The sequence below is a fragment of the Hirundo rustica genome, unplaced genomic scaffold (genome assembly GCF_015227805.2).
Source record: "Hirundo rustica isolate bHirRus1 unplaced genomic scaffold, bHirRus1.pri.v3 unplaced_BUSCO_420085at7742, whole genome shotgun sequence".
Lineage (NCBI taxonomy): Eukaryota > Metazoa > Chordata > Aves > Passeriformes > Hirundinidae > Hirundo > Hirundo rustica.
Genome location: NW_026690738.1, coordinates 256 through 17003, shown reverse-complemented (window position 1 = coordinate 17003; position 16748 = coordinate 256). Strand labels below are relative to the sequence as shown.

General features: G+C 50.0%; 1 protein-coding gene across 1 annotated transcript; it reads right to left on the bottom strand.

The window, feature by feature from the left end:
• Nucleotides 1-2119: 2119 nt before the first annotated feature.
• LOC120748359 (SURP and G-patch domain-containing protein 2-like) lies at nucleotides 2120-15753 on the bottom strand. The gene is given in 11 exon segments (XM_040054497.2): nucleotides 2120-2909; nucleotides 3515-3635; nucleotides 4818-4954; nucleotides 5809-5873; nucleotides 7430-7932; nucleotides 8921-9032; nucleotides 9596-9917; nucleotides 9919-10081; nucleotides 10717-10834; nucleotides 12816-14342; nucleotides 15587-15753. Coding segments are annotated over 10 exon segments (3183 nt in total). The 5' UTR covers nucleotides 15702-15753; the 3' UTR covers nucleotides 2120-2909.
• Nucleotides 15754-16748: the final 995 nt, after the last annotated feature.

Sequence of the window (16748 nt, the reverse complement as noted above, 5' to 3'; positions counted from 1 at the left end):
TTTGTGTCACTGGGCAAAGCCAGCGTCACAGGAAAGTGGATCAGGGTCCGCTTGGGAAAGGAATTCGTGCTCCTGGGCGGAGAAAAGGCGCCCGGGGGGGGAGTTTGGGGTTAGAGGCAGCAGCTGGAGACAATTCCCGGTGGATTCTGGAGCTTCTGCTGCTCCGGGGAGAGGTGAACGATCCGTGCAGGAGTTTTGAACGGACGAGGGAAGAAGAGGGTGAGAGGAAATGCGGCGTTAAATCGAGACTTTTCCTCTCTGGCTTTGAACAAACACAAACAAAGGGAGGGGAATTGTGAGGAGCTTCCAGCCCTGGGAGCGCCCGGGGAAGGGGGAGAGGGATCCAGGGGAGGCTCCGAGCAATTCCAGAGCCTGAGGGGCTCCAGAGAGCTGCAGGGGATTTGGGATGAGGGACGGGATTCCAGGAGACAGGGAACGGGAAAAGGGGAACCTGGGTGGGATTTGGGGCAGGAATTCCCGGCTGTGAGGGCAGAGATGGAACGGGCTGGAATTCCCAGAGAAGCCCCAGGATCCCTGGAAGTGTCTGAGGAAAGGTGGGAAAAGAGAAACTCCAGGGAAACCTTGGAGCTGATTCCAGAGAGCTGCAGAGGATTTGGGATAAAGAATGGAATTCCAGGACCCAGGGGATGGATTAAACTGGGAAAAAAGGACCCTGGGTGGGATTTGGGGAAGGAATTCCCGGCTGTGAGGGCAGAGATGGAACGGGCTGGAATTCCCAGAGAAGCCCCAGGATCCCTGGAATGTCCCAGGAGAGGTGGGAAAAGGGAAACTCCAGGGAAACCCTGGAGCTGATTCCAGAGAGCTGCAGAGGATTTGGGATAAAGAATGGAATTCCAGGACATAGGGAATGGATTAAACTGGGAAAAAAGGAACTTGGGTGGGATTTGGGGCTGGAATTCCCAGAGCAGCTGTGGCTGCCCCAGGGCCAGGCTGGAGCACCCTGGGGTGTCCCCAGGTGTCCCCAGGTGTCCCCAGGTGTCCCCAGGGGGTCTCAGGTCCCTCCCTCCCCACCCCGACCCCACCACACCCAAGGAACGCTCCCAAACTCCCGGAACATCGGAACATCCATCATTTTATTGCCCACAGAGAACTGCAAACGCTCCCCAGCCCTGCTGCGCTCAGCCAAGGCTCCCACCCAACAAAGGTCACGGAAAAAGAACCAAAAACACCCAAAATCGGATTGAAAAAGAACCAAAACCACCCAAAATTGGATTGAAAAAGAAGCAAAAAAAACCACCCAAAATTGGATTGAAAAAGAACCAAAAAAAACCCACCAAAAATTGGATTGAAAAAGAACCAAAAGAACCACCCAAAATTGGATTGAAAAAGAACCAAAAAAACCCCAAATTGGATTTATTTCACAAGGGCCCCGCTGTTGTTCTGAGCGTATTCTCAATTTTCAGGTGTTTTATCGCTCAGGTCTGATTGGAGATATGCAGGATTCAAAAGGGGATTAAAAAGATTTTTTAGTTTTATTTTTTAATTAGAAAATGTACCTATTGTAGGGTAGGAAAGAAGCCGAAAGATGCCAAAAAGAACTCAAAAAAGAATCTTTAAAAAAAAAAAAATTTGGATTTTTGAGGCCAGGCTTTGTTTGGGCACCACGAAATTGAAAGCAGAGCGGGGTGTGAAGAGGAGGGGAAAAAAAAAAAAAAAATATTGTACATTGATTTTTGGGAAATAATTAAATCTTCACACCGGGGATGCTGCAGTGTCTTCTAAAAAAATTATATAAAAAAAACAAACCAACAAAAAAATACCAAAAAATCCCAACAAAAATTCCCCAAATAAATAGGAAAAAATTATCTCACACCAAAGAAATCAAAACAAACCCAAAATAATTTGGATTTAAAGGCAAGAGGAAAGCACGGAGGGATGGGAAAGTGAAAAGTTCTGCTGTTTTAAGGGAGGGAATTGAAAAGAAAATGAAAAATTTATTCCTGGGGATGAAAAAGGGAGCTCTGGCACACGGAGGTGCTGGGGGGGGGGGGGGGTGGATGGATGCACCAAAACCCCCAGGATTTTTGTGGATTAAAAAAGGGGGAAAAAAAGGGAAAATGCAGATTTTTGGTGCGGGAAAAAAAAATAAGGGGAAGAAAAAAATAAAGGGGAAAAAATAAAGGGAAAAAAAAAATAAAAGGGAAAAAATCCCAGAAAATAAAACAGAAAAAAAGGAAAAAAAAAAATAAAGAAAAAAAGGGAAATTCTCCGGGATTTCGGGGCATTGGAAGGAGAATCAGGAGCACAGAAAGGAGGGAGCTCCCTTCCCTCAGGAAATCTGGTGCAGGAAAAGGAGAAAATGCAGGAGCTTGGGAGATTTACCCCCAAAATGGATCCTTGAAAGGCGAATTTTGGCAAAAACGGGAACTGGAGAAGATTTTTGCTTGGAGAAGGGATCAGAGCCAGGCTGAGCACGGGCGTTAATTCCATTTTTGGGGAGGAATCCCATCCCCAAAAGAGATCTCTTGGCCCCCGAAAAATCCTGCTCTGCGCCCACAGGGATTCCAAACCCCAGCGGAAAATGGTAGTCAAAATAAAAAAAGTTAAAAATAAAAATGCATATCTCTTACAAATGGCCCAAAAAGGTCACAAGCAAAACCAAACGTGAAGCATCACAGAACCCAGGAACTGTCCAGCTCGACATTTATTGCAGGGGTTTGAACGTTCCTCTACCAAAGGTTTACTTGCACTAAAATCGGGGAGGGGGGGAAAGGAAAAAGAAAAAATTCATTTTTCTTCTCTTGGGATGGAAAAGCTGCTGCTCCTGCAGGGGAAGGAGGAAATCCCAGCTGGATTCGAGGCCAAAATCCCACCAAAAACCAGAGAGACACCACGGGAGGGAGGGAGGGAGGGGATGGCAGCGGAGCTGGGTCTTCATGGAAGAGAGCCTGGAGAGCAACGGGGAAAAAAGGAGGGGAAAAGGTGGGAAAAAAGGAGGGAAAACAAGAAAAAGAGGGAAGGAAAAAAAAAGGGGGGAAAAAGAAAAGAGGGGAAAAAAAAAAGAGGGAAGGGGAAAAAGAAGGAGGGAAATAAAAGAAGAAGGGAAATAAAAGGAGGGAAAGAAGGAGGGAAATAAAAGAGGGAAAAAAGAAGGAGGGGGAAAAAGGAAAATGAGAAGGAAAAAGTAAAGAGTGGAGAAGAGGAAAACAAAAGAGCAGAAAGAGAGGAGAAATTAAACTAAAAACTCTGAATTAAACTAAAAGCTCTGAATTAATTCCATTTTCCTGGAGCTTTTCCCCGAGCTTGGGGAGCAGCAAACGGGGTCGCTCAGCACCTCTCAAACCCAGAAGAACTCGGGGAAAATGAAGATTTTGGGCTCACTCAGCACCTGCAGGTGCTCAAAAATCAGAAAAACTTAAAACAAATGAAGATTTTGGGGTCACTCAGCGCCTGCAGATTCTCAAAGCCCAGAAAACCTTCCCCAAATCCCGCAGGAAAATGCAGATTTTTTTTGAGGTGAAATGGGATTTCCCAGCCTGGTTTGGGCTCTTACCTATTTATTTGCCCTTTTCTGTCGGTACATTTGGATCATTCTCTGCCGGAAAATATCGAAAGCATCTTCTTGGTTTTCCTCCCCTGCCACTCCCAAGCCCTCCCCGGCAGAGGTTGCGCCCCTGGGGAGGAAAAAACGTCACCATTAGAACCAAAAATCGGATTTTTTTTCAATCATTTTTTCGCATCGTTGGGCGCAATTATTTGAAACGATCCCCCTCAATGCCCGGTAAAAGGTGAATTGCCGGCTGGAAAATGAGATTCTGGGGGGAAAAAATCAGGCGGGAAGGGAAATTCTGGAAGAGATTTTAGGTTTTAGGTTTGGTTTTTTTGGGTCAAAAAGGAAAAAATCTTGATTTTGGTCTTTCAGGAATGAAAGTGCAGAGGGTTTGAGGAGGGAGCAGGGAACGCCACACAGTTGTGGATAAAAGGGAATTTGGGGAATTCCCTCTATTAAAACCTCTCTTTTCCCCATATTAAATCCTCTATTTCCTCCCATTAAAACCTTTTATTTTCCCTTGTGATAACCTCTCTTTTCCCCCATTAAAACTCCTTATTTCCCCCTACTCAAACCTCTATTTTCCTATATGAAAACCTCTCAATTTCCCATATTAAAACCTTTTATTTTGCCCGACTAAAACCTCTCTTCCCCATATTAAAAACTCTAAATTTCCCCCATTAAGAACCCTAAATTTCCCCCATTTCCCCCCATTAAATCCCCTATTTTCCCCCCATTAAATCCCCATATTTTCCCCATTAAAAACCCCCTATTCCCCCATTAAATCCCCCATTTTCCCCCTATATTTCCCCATTAAATCCCCTATATTTCCCCATTATTTCCCCATATTTCCCCCATTAAATCCCCATTATTTCCTCATGAAATCCCCATTATTTCCCCCATGAAATCCCCATTATTTCCCCATTATTTCCCCCATTAAATCCCCCATTTTCCCCCTATTTTTCCCCTATGAAATCCCCCATATTCCCCCATGAAATCCCCATTATTCCCCCGTGAAATCCCCCATATTTCCCCCATTATTCCCCCATTATTTCCCCATGAAATCCCCCCTATTTCCCCCATGAAATCCCCCATATTTCCCCCATTATATCCCCATTAAATCCCCATTATATCCCCATTATTTCCCCATGAAATCCCCCATATTTCGCCCATTATTCCCCCCATTAAATCCCCATTATTCCCCCATGAAATCCCCATATTTCCCCCATGATTCCCCCATTAAATCCCCATATTTCCCCCACTCTTCCCCCATGAAATCCCCCCGTGTTCCCCCCATTTCCCTTACAGGCGCACGGGCTCGCGGATGCCCCTGCCCCTGGTGCCCAGGCCGTGCCCCTCCTGCCAGCCCATCCTCTGCAGCATCTGGAACCCCACGTTCCTGGGGCTCAGCCTCTTCTGCGGGAACTCCAGGTCCTTGGCTTTCTGCGCAAAAGAGCAAGGCAAAAACACGGATTTATGACACCGGGAAGGGCAAAAACCCGGATTTATGACAGCGGGAAGGGCAAAAACCGGGATTTATGACACCGGGAAGGGCAAAAACCCGGATTTATGACACCGGGAAGGGCAAAAACCCGGATTTATGACACCGGGAAGGGCAAAAACACGGATTTATGACACCGGGAAGGGCGTCGGGGAAACCGTGGAAATTCGCATCCCCGTGGAGGAAATTGAAATTTTTTTGAGGGATTTCCTTTTTTTTGAAATGAATTTTTAAAGGGTTTTCCTTCTTTTAAAGGAATTATTTTTATTATTATTTTTAAATCTGTCTTTTCAAGGATTTTTTTTTAAAGGTATTTCCTTTTTTCTTTTTCCTTTTTTAAGAAGGAATTTCCTTCTTTTCAAGGAATTTTGAAGGTTTTCTTTTAAAGGAATTCCCCTCTTTTTCAAGGAATTTTTCAAGGATTTTTTTAAAAAGGAGTTCCCCTTCCTTTGAAGGAGTTATTGTAAAGGGTTTTCCTTCTTTTCAGTGAGTTTTTAAAGGAATTTGCTTTTTTTAAAAGAATTTTTAAAGGGTTTTTTAAAAGGAATTTCCTCCTTTTGATGGAAGTTTGGGTGGGTTTTGTTTTTTTTTTAATCCTTTAAAAAATCCTTTTAAAAAGTTTAATTTTGACACTGGTGACGAAAACCTAAAATAAAAGAAAATTTCCCAAGAGGGGCCACAGCTTCAGCCCAGATTTTTTCTGGAAAAGTTGGAATTCTTTTCCCCAACTTTTTCTTCCCCCAAAAAATTCCTCGTTTTCAGTTTGATTTTGTGGCAGAAACTTGAATTTTTTTACCTTTTTCTTCTTTGTGACAGGGCAGCCCCGGGGTCTGTCATAAGCAATCCTGACAGGTTCATGCACTGCAAGGCGAACAAACACAAAATTCAGCTGGAAATTCAAATTATTTTGGTAGAAAAACCTCCAAACCGAGGCTAAAAAACTCCCAAAAAATGCATTTCAAGCCTAACTCAATGCCTGGACCTAAAACAGGAGGAATAAGAAAAATGAGACCAAAAGGAAAGATCAGGATTAATTTTAAAAATTAAAGATATACCCAATTTAATATCAATATACACTCAGAGAACACTGGGAGATGTTTGAGATGAACTTTGCTGTTGGCCCAAAACACAAATTATCCGTTCAGCTTCTCCTTTGCTACTTTGAACAATAAAAGTCAATTTTGGGGTCATTTTTGTAGGAAAAGAATGAAAATTTTTAGCAATCCCCAGCAGGAAAACACCTAAAAAAATCAAGATTTTCACCCAGATTCTCTTTTATTTCAGTATAAAAGTGAAATATTTTGTTGCTCACCCACCTTTGGTCTCCTCTATGAGGCAGATCCTTCACCTCTTTAATAAAGATTTAAAGTCAATTTTGTCTCCATTTTTGTAGGGAAAAATTCAAATTTTAGCAACCTCCAGCAAGAAAACACCTAAAAAAATCAGGATTTTTGCCCAAATTCTTTGTTATTTTAATATAAAAGTGAAATATTTTGATGCTCACCCACCTTTGGGCTCTTCTATTCAGCTTCTCCTTCACCACTTGAATGAAGATTTAAAGTCAATTTTGTCTCCATTTTTGTATGAAAAAATGCAAATTTTTAGCAACCTCCAGCAAGAAAACACCTAAAAAAATCGGGATTTTTGCCCAAACCCTCTGTTATTTTAATATAAAACTGAACTGGTTTGTTTCCCACTGACCTTTGGGCTCCTCTATGGGGCAGATCCTTCCCCACTTGAATGAAGATTTAAAGTCAATTTTGTCTCCATTTTTGTATGGAAAAATGCAAATTTTTAGCAATCACCAGCAAGAAAACACCTAAAAAATCGTGATTTTCGCCCAAATTCTCTTTTTTCTCTATCTATAACAGAACTGTGCTGTTTCCCACTGACCTTTGGGCTCCTCTATCAGGCAGATCCTTTTGGAAGCCGGGATCATCCCAACTTTCAGGGACTTGCTGCTGAATTTTGAATTTGAGAAATGCAATGTTTTTAAGCGACAGAACACCTAAAAATCGGGATTTTTGCCCGAATTCTCTTTTTTCTCTATCTAAAATGGAACTGTGCTGTTTCCCACTGACCTTTGCTTTTGGAAGCCGGGATCATCCCAGCTTTCAGGGGCTTGCTGCTGAATTTTGAATTTGAGAAATGCAATGTTTTTAAGCGACAGAACACCTAAAAATCGGGATTTTTGCCCGAATTCTCTTTTTTTCTCTATCTATAACAGAACTGTGCTGTTTCCCACTGACCTTTGCTTTTGGAAGCCGGGATCATCCCAGCTTTCAGGGGCTTGCTGCTGAATTTTGAATTTGAGAAATGCAATGTTTTTAAGCGACAGAACACCTAAAAATCGGGATTTTTGCCTGAATTCTCTCTTTTTTTCTCTCTAAAACAGAACTGTGCTGTTTCCCACTGACCTTTGGGCTCCTCTATCAGGCAGATCCTTTTGGAAGCCGGGATCATCCCAACTTTCAGGGACTTGCTGCTGACTCTTTTGCGGGGGAAGCGCGCGCCGGGGGCCGGGCTGGGTGCCTGTGTCGACAGATTTGGGACAGCGCCATCAGAGGGGCTGGAGAGCTGCATTTCGCCTCCTGAAATCTCCTCTCCTGCTCTGGAAACCAAATCTTCCTCTAGGTTTGTCACCCTTCTACCTGCTGGCACGTCCTCCTCCTCCTCCTCCTCCTCCTCCTCCTCCTCCTCCTCCTCGTCCTCCGGAGGTTGGGAGGTTTCAAACTCAGCTTCCTCCTCCTCCTCCTCCTCTTCCTCTTCCTCTTCTTCCTCCTCCTCCTCGGACTCCAGGGCTGTCCCTGCAGCTTTGGTGGCTCCTGCAGCCTCGGGGCTGAAGGTGATGGAGGGACACAGCTCCTGCACTTTCATCCGGTAGAATTTGAAAGCGGAGCTGGTTTGGTCCTGGAGGAACCTGGGCCAGGAGAAATCATTAAAAAAAAAAAATATATAGAGAGAGAGAGAGAGAGAGAGAGAGAAATAAAAATGCAGGGGAAATAAAGGCAAAAGGTGAGGGAATTAAGGAGAGAGATCCAGGGGAATACAGGCCAAAATCCAGGGAAGATAAAGTCCAAAATCCAGAGAAAATAAGGTCAAAAATCCAGAGAAAATATGATCCAAAATCCAGGGAAGATAAGGTGAAATTTCCAGGGAAGATAAGGTCCAAAATCCAGGGAAATTAAAGTTTAAAATCCATGGAAATATAGTCAAAAATCCTAGGAAATACGGTCAAGAATCCAAGGGAAATAAGGTCCAAAATCCAGGGAAATTAAAGTTTGAAATCCAGGGAAATACGGTCAAAAATCCAAGGGAAATAAGATCCAAAATCCAGGAAAATTAAGGTCAAAAATCCAAGGAAAATTAAGGTCAATGATCCAGGGAATGTAAGGCCAAAATCCACAGAAACAAGGACAAAAATCCAAGGAAAATAAGGTCAAAAAAGAGATTTTCTTCATCTGGGATGATGTAGGGTATTAGGAATAAGTATCTGGTTGATTTTGGCGCGGTCACTGCAGGTGTTTTTGGGGACAAACGAGGGATTCCTCCCCTACAAACAGCGAGTTTTGCCCCCTCAGCTGATGCTCAGCAGCGCTTCCCAAATTCCTCTGGGAAGAACTGGGAAGAAGGAACTCCTTGGAATCATCTGGAAAACTCCCTATTTCAGGATTCAGGTTGGTTATTGGGATCAAAAAAAAGAAACAAATTCATCCGTGCCTAAGTGGAGTTTCTTTTTCCAGAGACGTTTCAGGTATCGTTAATCACCATTAATTCATTAATCACCATTAAGGGAGGTGCTGAAGGCACCAGGGAGAGTTGCCCCCCCAAAATCCTCAGTCCCTAAATGAACTGAACCCAGAGATTTCAGCAAAACTGGGAGGAAAAAGGGAGGATTTGGGACTCACCAGAGGTCGGGGTTATCTGCACTGTTGTCAATGCTGAATTGTTCAATTTCTGGTCCTACCTGAGCCACAAACTTGGCGAGTTTCTCTGCAGTTTCCATGGTTTTGGCATCCACTGCAAGGAACAAAAGGTTCAGAACAGAGCCTGGGAAGGTCAGTGCAGCTGAGAACCTACCCACTTCAAAACAGAGAATAAAAGAAATTATACTTGGGCTTCCCAGCAGGAATCCTTTGGGTGGATAACTGGATTGTAGGAGAAGTTGGGGGGTTTTTGTTTGTTTGTTTGGGCTTTTTTTTCTGGTTTTTTGGTTTTTTGTTTTTTTTCTGAGTTTTTTTCCCTGCACCTGGACCTGGTTAAAGTGGTGATGGTGACATCAGCACATTTGCATATATGCAGATGTTTGTTCTGTAATTAAGCCAGTTCCAGGCTGGTCCTGGCCTCCCTGCCTTGAGGTGCAAACCTTGGCTTTAAGGCCCAAACACGTGCCAGAGGGAGAAGGAAGGCCGTGAAATCCGTTAAATCTGAATTTCCTCGTTCAGTTTGAGATTTAACATCTTGGAATCGAAACCCTGCGTTTGTGGGTTTGGGCTTTTGTCCCCAATATCACCGAAAACCCCAAGCCTAAGCCCAAAGCCTCACTCACCATCAGGAAACTGAGAGCCCAAAGCCTCACTCACCATCAGGAAACTGAGAGCCCAAAGGCGGGGGAAGCTCTGGGGACGCCGATAAATCCTCGGGATCTGTTTTTCCCTCTGCTGGCGCAGGGATCTCGGAGCTGGTGGCACCTGGGCAGCCCAGGGTGACATCCAGGGCCGGGCTCTGCCGGCACGGGCTGGAATCTGCCCGGGAAATCTTTGCCTGGGCTGAGCCTGGAAGATTTTTGTCTCGGTGCTTCAGCACTGTCCCCGCTGACAGCACGGTCTGCGTGCCCGTGGTTGCTCTCCTCACCCTCCTGGCCCTGCTGGAGCGGAGCAGAGGGAGGATTCCAGGTTTTTTTTTTCCTCTTGAAGAGCTTCCTTTTGATGCTGGCCACTCTCCTGGCGTAGAGCATGGCCCTGAGGGACTCTGGAGCTGCTCCTTCCCCGGCCACGCTCCTCCTCTGCACCTCCGACAGCCTCAGCTTGTAGTATTTGTACTCCAGGCTCTCCTCGTCGGACAGGAACCTGGGAAAAGCACAGAAAGGAAAGGGAAGATCAGCTGAAAACCTTCATTGGTTAAAGCAAAAAATCCCTTCAGCCATCCAGCTTTTTTGTAGGTTTTTTTGTTGGTTGGTTTTGGGGGGTTTTGGGGCCTTTTTTGTTTTTTTTTTTGTTGTTTAGCATGGTGCTGAGAATATTGAATTCCCGGGACTAACAAGCAGCAAGGGAAGCGTGCCAAGGAAATAAATACTGGAGGGGTTTGACAGGAATCGTTTGGGTAATTAACCAGCTCTCACACCAGAGGTGCTCTCACACACCTGGGGCCGTCCCAGCTCCCCCTTTTCCCAAGGTTCCTCCGGGAATTCCAAACCCTGTTACCTCCCTGTCACCTGAGCTTGCTCCTGAAATGCAAATCTGCTTTGAACACCTCGAGTTTGGGCTCCACAAAAAACATTTATTGGCACATCAAAAGCAACAACGCCGCCACCAGGATCGTTTTCTAGGGACAGCAGGGATAACGAGCTCCAGGAAAACAACCAAGAAAACAACAACCAAAAAAAAAAAAAAGCTGATCAAAATACAACAGGCTTTGATCTCTCCCAGTGAGTGAAAGGCTGAAGTTTTAATTAAACCTACTCCAAATATCCCCCCACACCCACCAATATTCGGGACAGCTCTTCTGGGCGCTCCTGTCCTTGGCAGACAAAGTTCCCGACACGATGCTGGTCACCAGCTGCTCAATTGTGTCCACAACTTTCCTGTCAGCTCGTTGGGGGGCTGTGGGGAGAAAGAATTTAAAAAAAAAAAATAAAATAAAAACCACAAACCCACTCCATGTTTTATCCTCATCAGCAGAGCAGCGAGATGTTGGGAGATTTTTTAAAAAATGTTTGGGTTTTTTTGGTGTTTTCACAGGGTTGATCTCTGCAATTTTTCCAGGGTGCTCAGGGTGGGGAGGGATGTTTGGAGATCCCAAATCCAAGCTGGAGCAGGTGGCAGCAGGAATGTGTGGAGGGGTTGGGATGGCCCCAAAGGAGGCTCTGGGTTCCCTCCCAGAGCTTGGCCGCTTCCAGGGAGAAAAAAAAACCTTCCCAAAACAGAGGTGGAACTCGTTGTGGTTTAACTTCCCTTGTCCTGGTGCTGGGAGGAGCCTGGCACCACCCTCTGGACACTTTTTTGGGGATATTTGTGTGGATTTTGGGAATCCCCTCTCAGCTTTTCCTTCTCCAAGCTCAGCCCCACCAAGCTCCAGACCCCAGATAATTCCTGGAGCCTCTCCTGGTGCTGCTGGAGCTGTGGAGAGCAGAGCTGGACACTCCAGAGGGAGTGGAGAGGGGCGGGATCCCCTCCCTGACCTGCTGGAAATCCACCCCAAATGGGATGGAAAATGCAAAATGTTAACCGAGATTCTGCGCCTGTTTATTATTAAAAAACGCCCTGGTCTAAAATAAACCACATCCATGTCCACCCTGGAAAAAGGTGATTTCTTATTGCAGCAAAAGGGTTTTGTGGAAAATCAGTTTATTTGCAGGCTGCTCCCAAGGGCTGAGTGACAAATTTTCAAACATTCGTTGTCAGTGCTGCTAAACCTCCCTGAGAAAGGATCTGAGGCTCAAGCAGGAAATAAAACCAGGAAGAATTAGGGAAAAACCAGGATGAGCAGGAATGTTTTAGGCAGGGGAATCAGTGGCCCAGCTCAGTGATGGGACAGCGACAGCTCCTAAGGGATGCACCTGGATCTGTTAAAGGTGAGGGTGACACCTCTGGATTTGCATATATGCAAATGTTTGCTCTGTAATTAAGCCAGTTCCAGGTTGGTCCTGGCCTCCCTGCCCTGAGGTGCTGAAACTGGGGTGAAAATCTTGGATTTAAGGTCTGAACGTGTGCCAGAGAGAGAAGGAAGGAACTGATTTCACCACAAGAACTCCAAGAGACTCCCTGAGTGGGATTCACTGGGAATTCCCTCCCTGCTCCAGCCCTGGCTGGGATTCACCTGGAATTCCCTCCCTGTCCCAGCCCTGGCTGGGATTCACCTGGAATTCCCTCCCTGTCCCAGCCCTGGCTGGGATTCACCTGGAATTCCCTCCCTGCTCCAGCCCTGGCTGGGATTCACTGGGAATTCCCTCCCTGTCCCAGCCCTGGCTGGGATTCACCTGGAATTCCCTCCCTGTCCCAGCCCTGGCTGGGATTCACTGGGAATTCCCTCCCTGTCCCAGTCCTGGCTGGGATTCACTGGGAATTCCCTCCCTGTCCCAGCCCTGGCTGGGATTCACTGGGAATTCCCTCCCTGTCCCAGCCCTGGCTGGGATTCACTGGGAATTCCCTCCCTGTCCCAGTCCTGGCTGGGATTCACTGGGAATTCCCTCCCTGTCCCAGCCCTGGCTGGGATTCACTGGGAATTCCCTCCCTGTCCCAGCCCTGGCTGGGATTCACTGGGAATTCCCTCCCTGTCCCAGCCCTGGCTGGGATTCACTGGGAATTCCCTCCCTGTCCCAGCCCTGGCTGGGATTCACCTGGAATTCCCTCCCTGTCCCAGCCCTGGCTGGGATTCACTGGGAATTCCCTCCCTGTCCCAGCCCTGGCTGGGATTCACTGGGAATTCCCTCCCTGTCCCAGCTCTGGCTGGATTCACTGGGAATTCCCTCCCTGTCCCAGCCCTGGCTGGGATTCACTGGGAATCCCCAGAGTCAGGAATGCCTGCCCTAGGGGAGCCACAGAACCCGAGCACAGCCTGCCAAGCCTCTCCCAGCCCCGTTACCTTTGCTGCCGGGGGCTGTCTGGAGCTGCTCCGTGGCTTCCGCCTCTGCCTTCTTCATCTGGATGGGGTACCCGCTCTTCTCCAGCCACGCCTTCAGGTTCTCGATGTACTCCCTCCCAAACAGCGTGGAGTCGTCGAAATTGGGGAACGAGGTCGGTGCCGGAGCCATCTCCTGCAGCCCCACGGCCTCCAGGATCTTCTCCTGCCTGAAAACAGAGGCCAGGGCGAAGGTCTGGCCCAGCAGAGCCAGGGATTTCCGGCAGAGGGACACGGTGGTCTCGAAGGCGTCGGCCATTTCCCGGGGGTTGCCGAAGCCGTTGGTTTTAACGCTCAGCTCGTAGGCGTTGCAGGCCATCAGCAGCGGCGTCACCCCCTTGAGGAGCCGGTCCTGCAGCCTCATGATGTACTTGTCGAAAGGCTTGATGATCTCGAAGAAGCAGTTCTTGGTCTTCACCGCCCCTTTGTCCAGCAGCATGTTCAAAAACTCGTTGTCCACCTTGGGCGTCTTGAGGGCGGCGTGCTGCAGGCTCTTGATGGTGAAGAAGCAGTAATCCCTGTGCTCCGGCCTCAGGGAGCACTTGAAGGACGCCAGCATCTTGGCACAGGTCTCGGTCTCCAGCTCGAAGAGGGCCCCGAAGAGCCGCGAGAACTCGGCGTCGTTCTTGATGGCGTGGAACCCGGCCCACTTGATGATCTCCACGCCGAAGGTGGAGAAGATGTCGGACTTGTCCACCAGGTCGAAGCTGAGGTTCCTGAAGGCGTGGGCGGGCTTCGGCAGCCTGAGCACGGCTCTCTGCGCCGCCGGGGCGTGCGGGGGCAGCGCGGGGCGCTGCTGCTGCTGCTGCCTCTGGCCGGGGCGCTCGGCCACTTCCAGAGCCTGATCCGGGCCTTTGGGATCCGGGCCCGGCTGCGGCTTCTTCACGTTCCACTTCTTGAGGGGGCTCCTGAGGTCTCCTTTGAACGCTTTGGGCTTCGCCACCCCCCTGGTGAGGCGCTTGCCCCTCAGGACTCTCCCCCTGCCCACGCCTCCCCTGCGCAGCGGCGCCCCGAACTCCGCCTCGTACTCCTGGTTTTCCACGCCTCCGTACTCCTCCTCCATCAGCCCGGGAGACCTGAAATCCCCCAAAACATCCGAGGGGCCGAACTCGGGCTCGCCGGCTTCCCAGGAATCCGAGGGGCCGTAATCCTGCCCGTACTCCCGGCCGTACTCCCGGCCGGGGGGAGCGGGGTGGTGCCCGTATTCCCTGCCGGCCGCAGCCCCGCGCCCGAATTCCCGGCTCTGGGGAGCGGGGCGCCCGTAATCCCGGCCGAAGTCCCGCTCCCGGCGGGAGAACTGTTCGTGGAAATAGTTCTCCTTGCGGAGCAGGGGGCTGCCGGGTCCGTAGGAAGGGCCGGGGTAGTTTTCCCCCGGGTAATCTTCCCTGGGGTCCTGGCTCCAGTCCTCGTGCTGGGAGTTGGCGTGAGGGAACCTCCCGTCGTCGTGGAAGCTCTCGTTGTAGCGGGGCCGGGGCAGAGGCCTGGAGTGAGCTGGGGAAAGAAAACATTCCGAGGCTTAAAAGAGTCAAAATGTCGTTTTCTGATGGAAACCCCCGCAGCTGACTTCAGGATATTCCCATCCCCATATTCCAACCCCTACAGACACTGAGGAGCTCAAGTTCTCCCCGAAATCAGGTTTTTCTTTGCTCCTCGCTCTCCCGAGTCTGGATCTTCCACAGAAGCTCAAGTTCTCCCCTAAATCAGGTTTTTCTTTGCTCCTCGCTCTCCCGAGTCTGGATCTTCTACAGAAGCTCAAGTTCTCCCCTAAATCAGATTTTTCTTTGCTCCTCGCTCTCTCGAGTCTGGATCTTCTACAGAAGCTCAAGTTCTCCACTAAATCAGATTTTTCTTTGCTCCTCACTTTCTCGAGTCTTGATCTTCTACTGGAGTCCCAGAGGCATCAAGACCATCAAACCCCTGAGCTTTCAGCTTTCCCAGAATTAAAATTGTCAAAGAGCTCCAAGACCATCAACCCCAAGCTTTGGGAGGTCCCCACCTTGACACCCAGAGCAGGATTCCCAGGAGGAATTCCACAGCTGGACAGAAGCTCGTGTCTTCTCCAAACTCAACCACAATTATCTCATTATTGCAGGAAATTCTGGTATTTCTCATTATCCAAGATCCCTGCTCCCCAATCCCAGAAGTTCAATTCAGAAAGTAAAGAATATTTGAAAAAAAAAAGGAATTATAAATTATTTCTTCAGGGCCCACACGACTCTAAAAATAACAGATTTCATTTTAAAGCTCTCCTGTGAATGTCTGTCCCCATGAAAGCATTCCAAGCCTCTTGTTGGACATTTTCTATCTCAAATTTAGGAGGTAAAATAATTTGGGGACCACATTTTGTGTTACGTTCACGAGGTTAATGCCCTGCTTTGAGCTTTCCTCCCCCAAAATAACACCAACCACAAAGACCCAAAGGCTTCCAGTGCACTCCAATATTTATTTAACTTATCAGCCATCACCAGAATTCCATCCTGCAGCAACGTCCCTGGAGACCTGGCTGAAATTGGACCCACTCTCCGATGCTGAACAGAATTCCTTTGTCTGAATTCCCATTTTTTTTCTCCCCCCCCCCCCCCCCCCCATTACGGTGCCAGTCCTTTACCCAGCTGTTCGCCTCTTCCATAAAAAAAAAACCAAAAAACCCCCAAACGGATGTGGAAAAACACCAGCACAAGGCAAATAAATGGCAGGCGATGCCGGGCTGCTCCCGTCACCGCGTCCCTCCCTACCTTTGAAATGATGGATGGAGTCCCCCACGGCATCGCCGCGCTCCATGCGGTACCGTTTAACTTTGTCCTGCACCACGGCCTCGAACGTGTCGCGGGTGATCCTCCGAGAGGCCATCTTCCCGGCACGACACGGCACGGCACGGCCTGACGCGGGCCCGGGGTCCCGCCGCGGCCTGAGGGGAGGCGCAGCCCTGAGGGGAGCCTCGCGCTTCCCCGCCGCCCCCCGCGCAGCGCCGGGAGGAGGAACCGGAGCGGAACCGGAGCGGAACCGGAGCCGGAGCCCGGCCCGCCCACACCCGGCCCCGCCGCCTCCCGCCACAACCGCGGCCTCCCGCCGGCCACGCCCCCTTCGCGCCGGTAACCACGCCCTTCGCGCCGGTAACCACGCCCTTCGCGCCGGTAACCACGCCCCTCCCGCCGGTAACCACGCCCCTCCCGCCGGTAACCACGCCCCTCCCGCCGCTCCCGGAGATCGCGGCTGGCCGCGCCCCCTTCAGGCCTCGCCCTCACACTCGCCACGCCCCGCCTCATGCGTTAACCACGCCCCAGGGTTCCCCCGCGCTTGCGCCGCGCGGAGCCGCCTCATCCCCTGCGGGCGGGCGGGCGGTGCGGGGCGGTACTAACGGTGCGGGCGCGCTGCCGGTAAGCGGGGCGGGAGCGAGGGGAGCGGCCCGCGGCCTCCCGTTCTCCCGTTCTCCGGGAGCAGCCGCTGCCCTGCGGGCACGCCGCGCGTACCGTGCCGGCGCGGGAGAGGCGCGCATGCGCGCTGCGGCGCCCCGCGCTGTCTTTCGCTCGGTGGGAGGGCGAGCGGTGCGAATTTGGGCGGTGGCGCATGCGCAGGCCGGGCGGGACCCGCGTACGGAGGCCGAGTGGGGCCGTCCCGCCCTCGCCTTTTGTCCGGCGGGAGCCCAGGTGGGTGGTGAGGGGCAGCGGGGCCGTGGCCGCGTCCCGGGGCTCCCCCAGCGCCGCCGCCTTCCCTCGGGGCCCTCTCCGCGTCGCTGGGAGCTGCGGGGTGGGATCCCGCCGGCTGGCGGCGCCTGCTGAGGGGGTGTGGGGATGCGGCGGGGCCCGGGGGAAGCGGGGCAGGGCGGGCTGAGGGCCCGGGGCCGTGAGCGGGCGCGGTGCCCTCCGTGCTGCAGCGAGAGCCCTGTCACGGTGACAC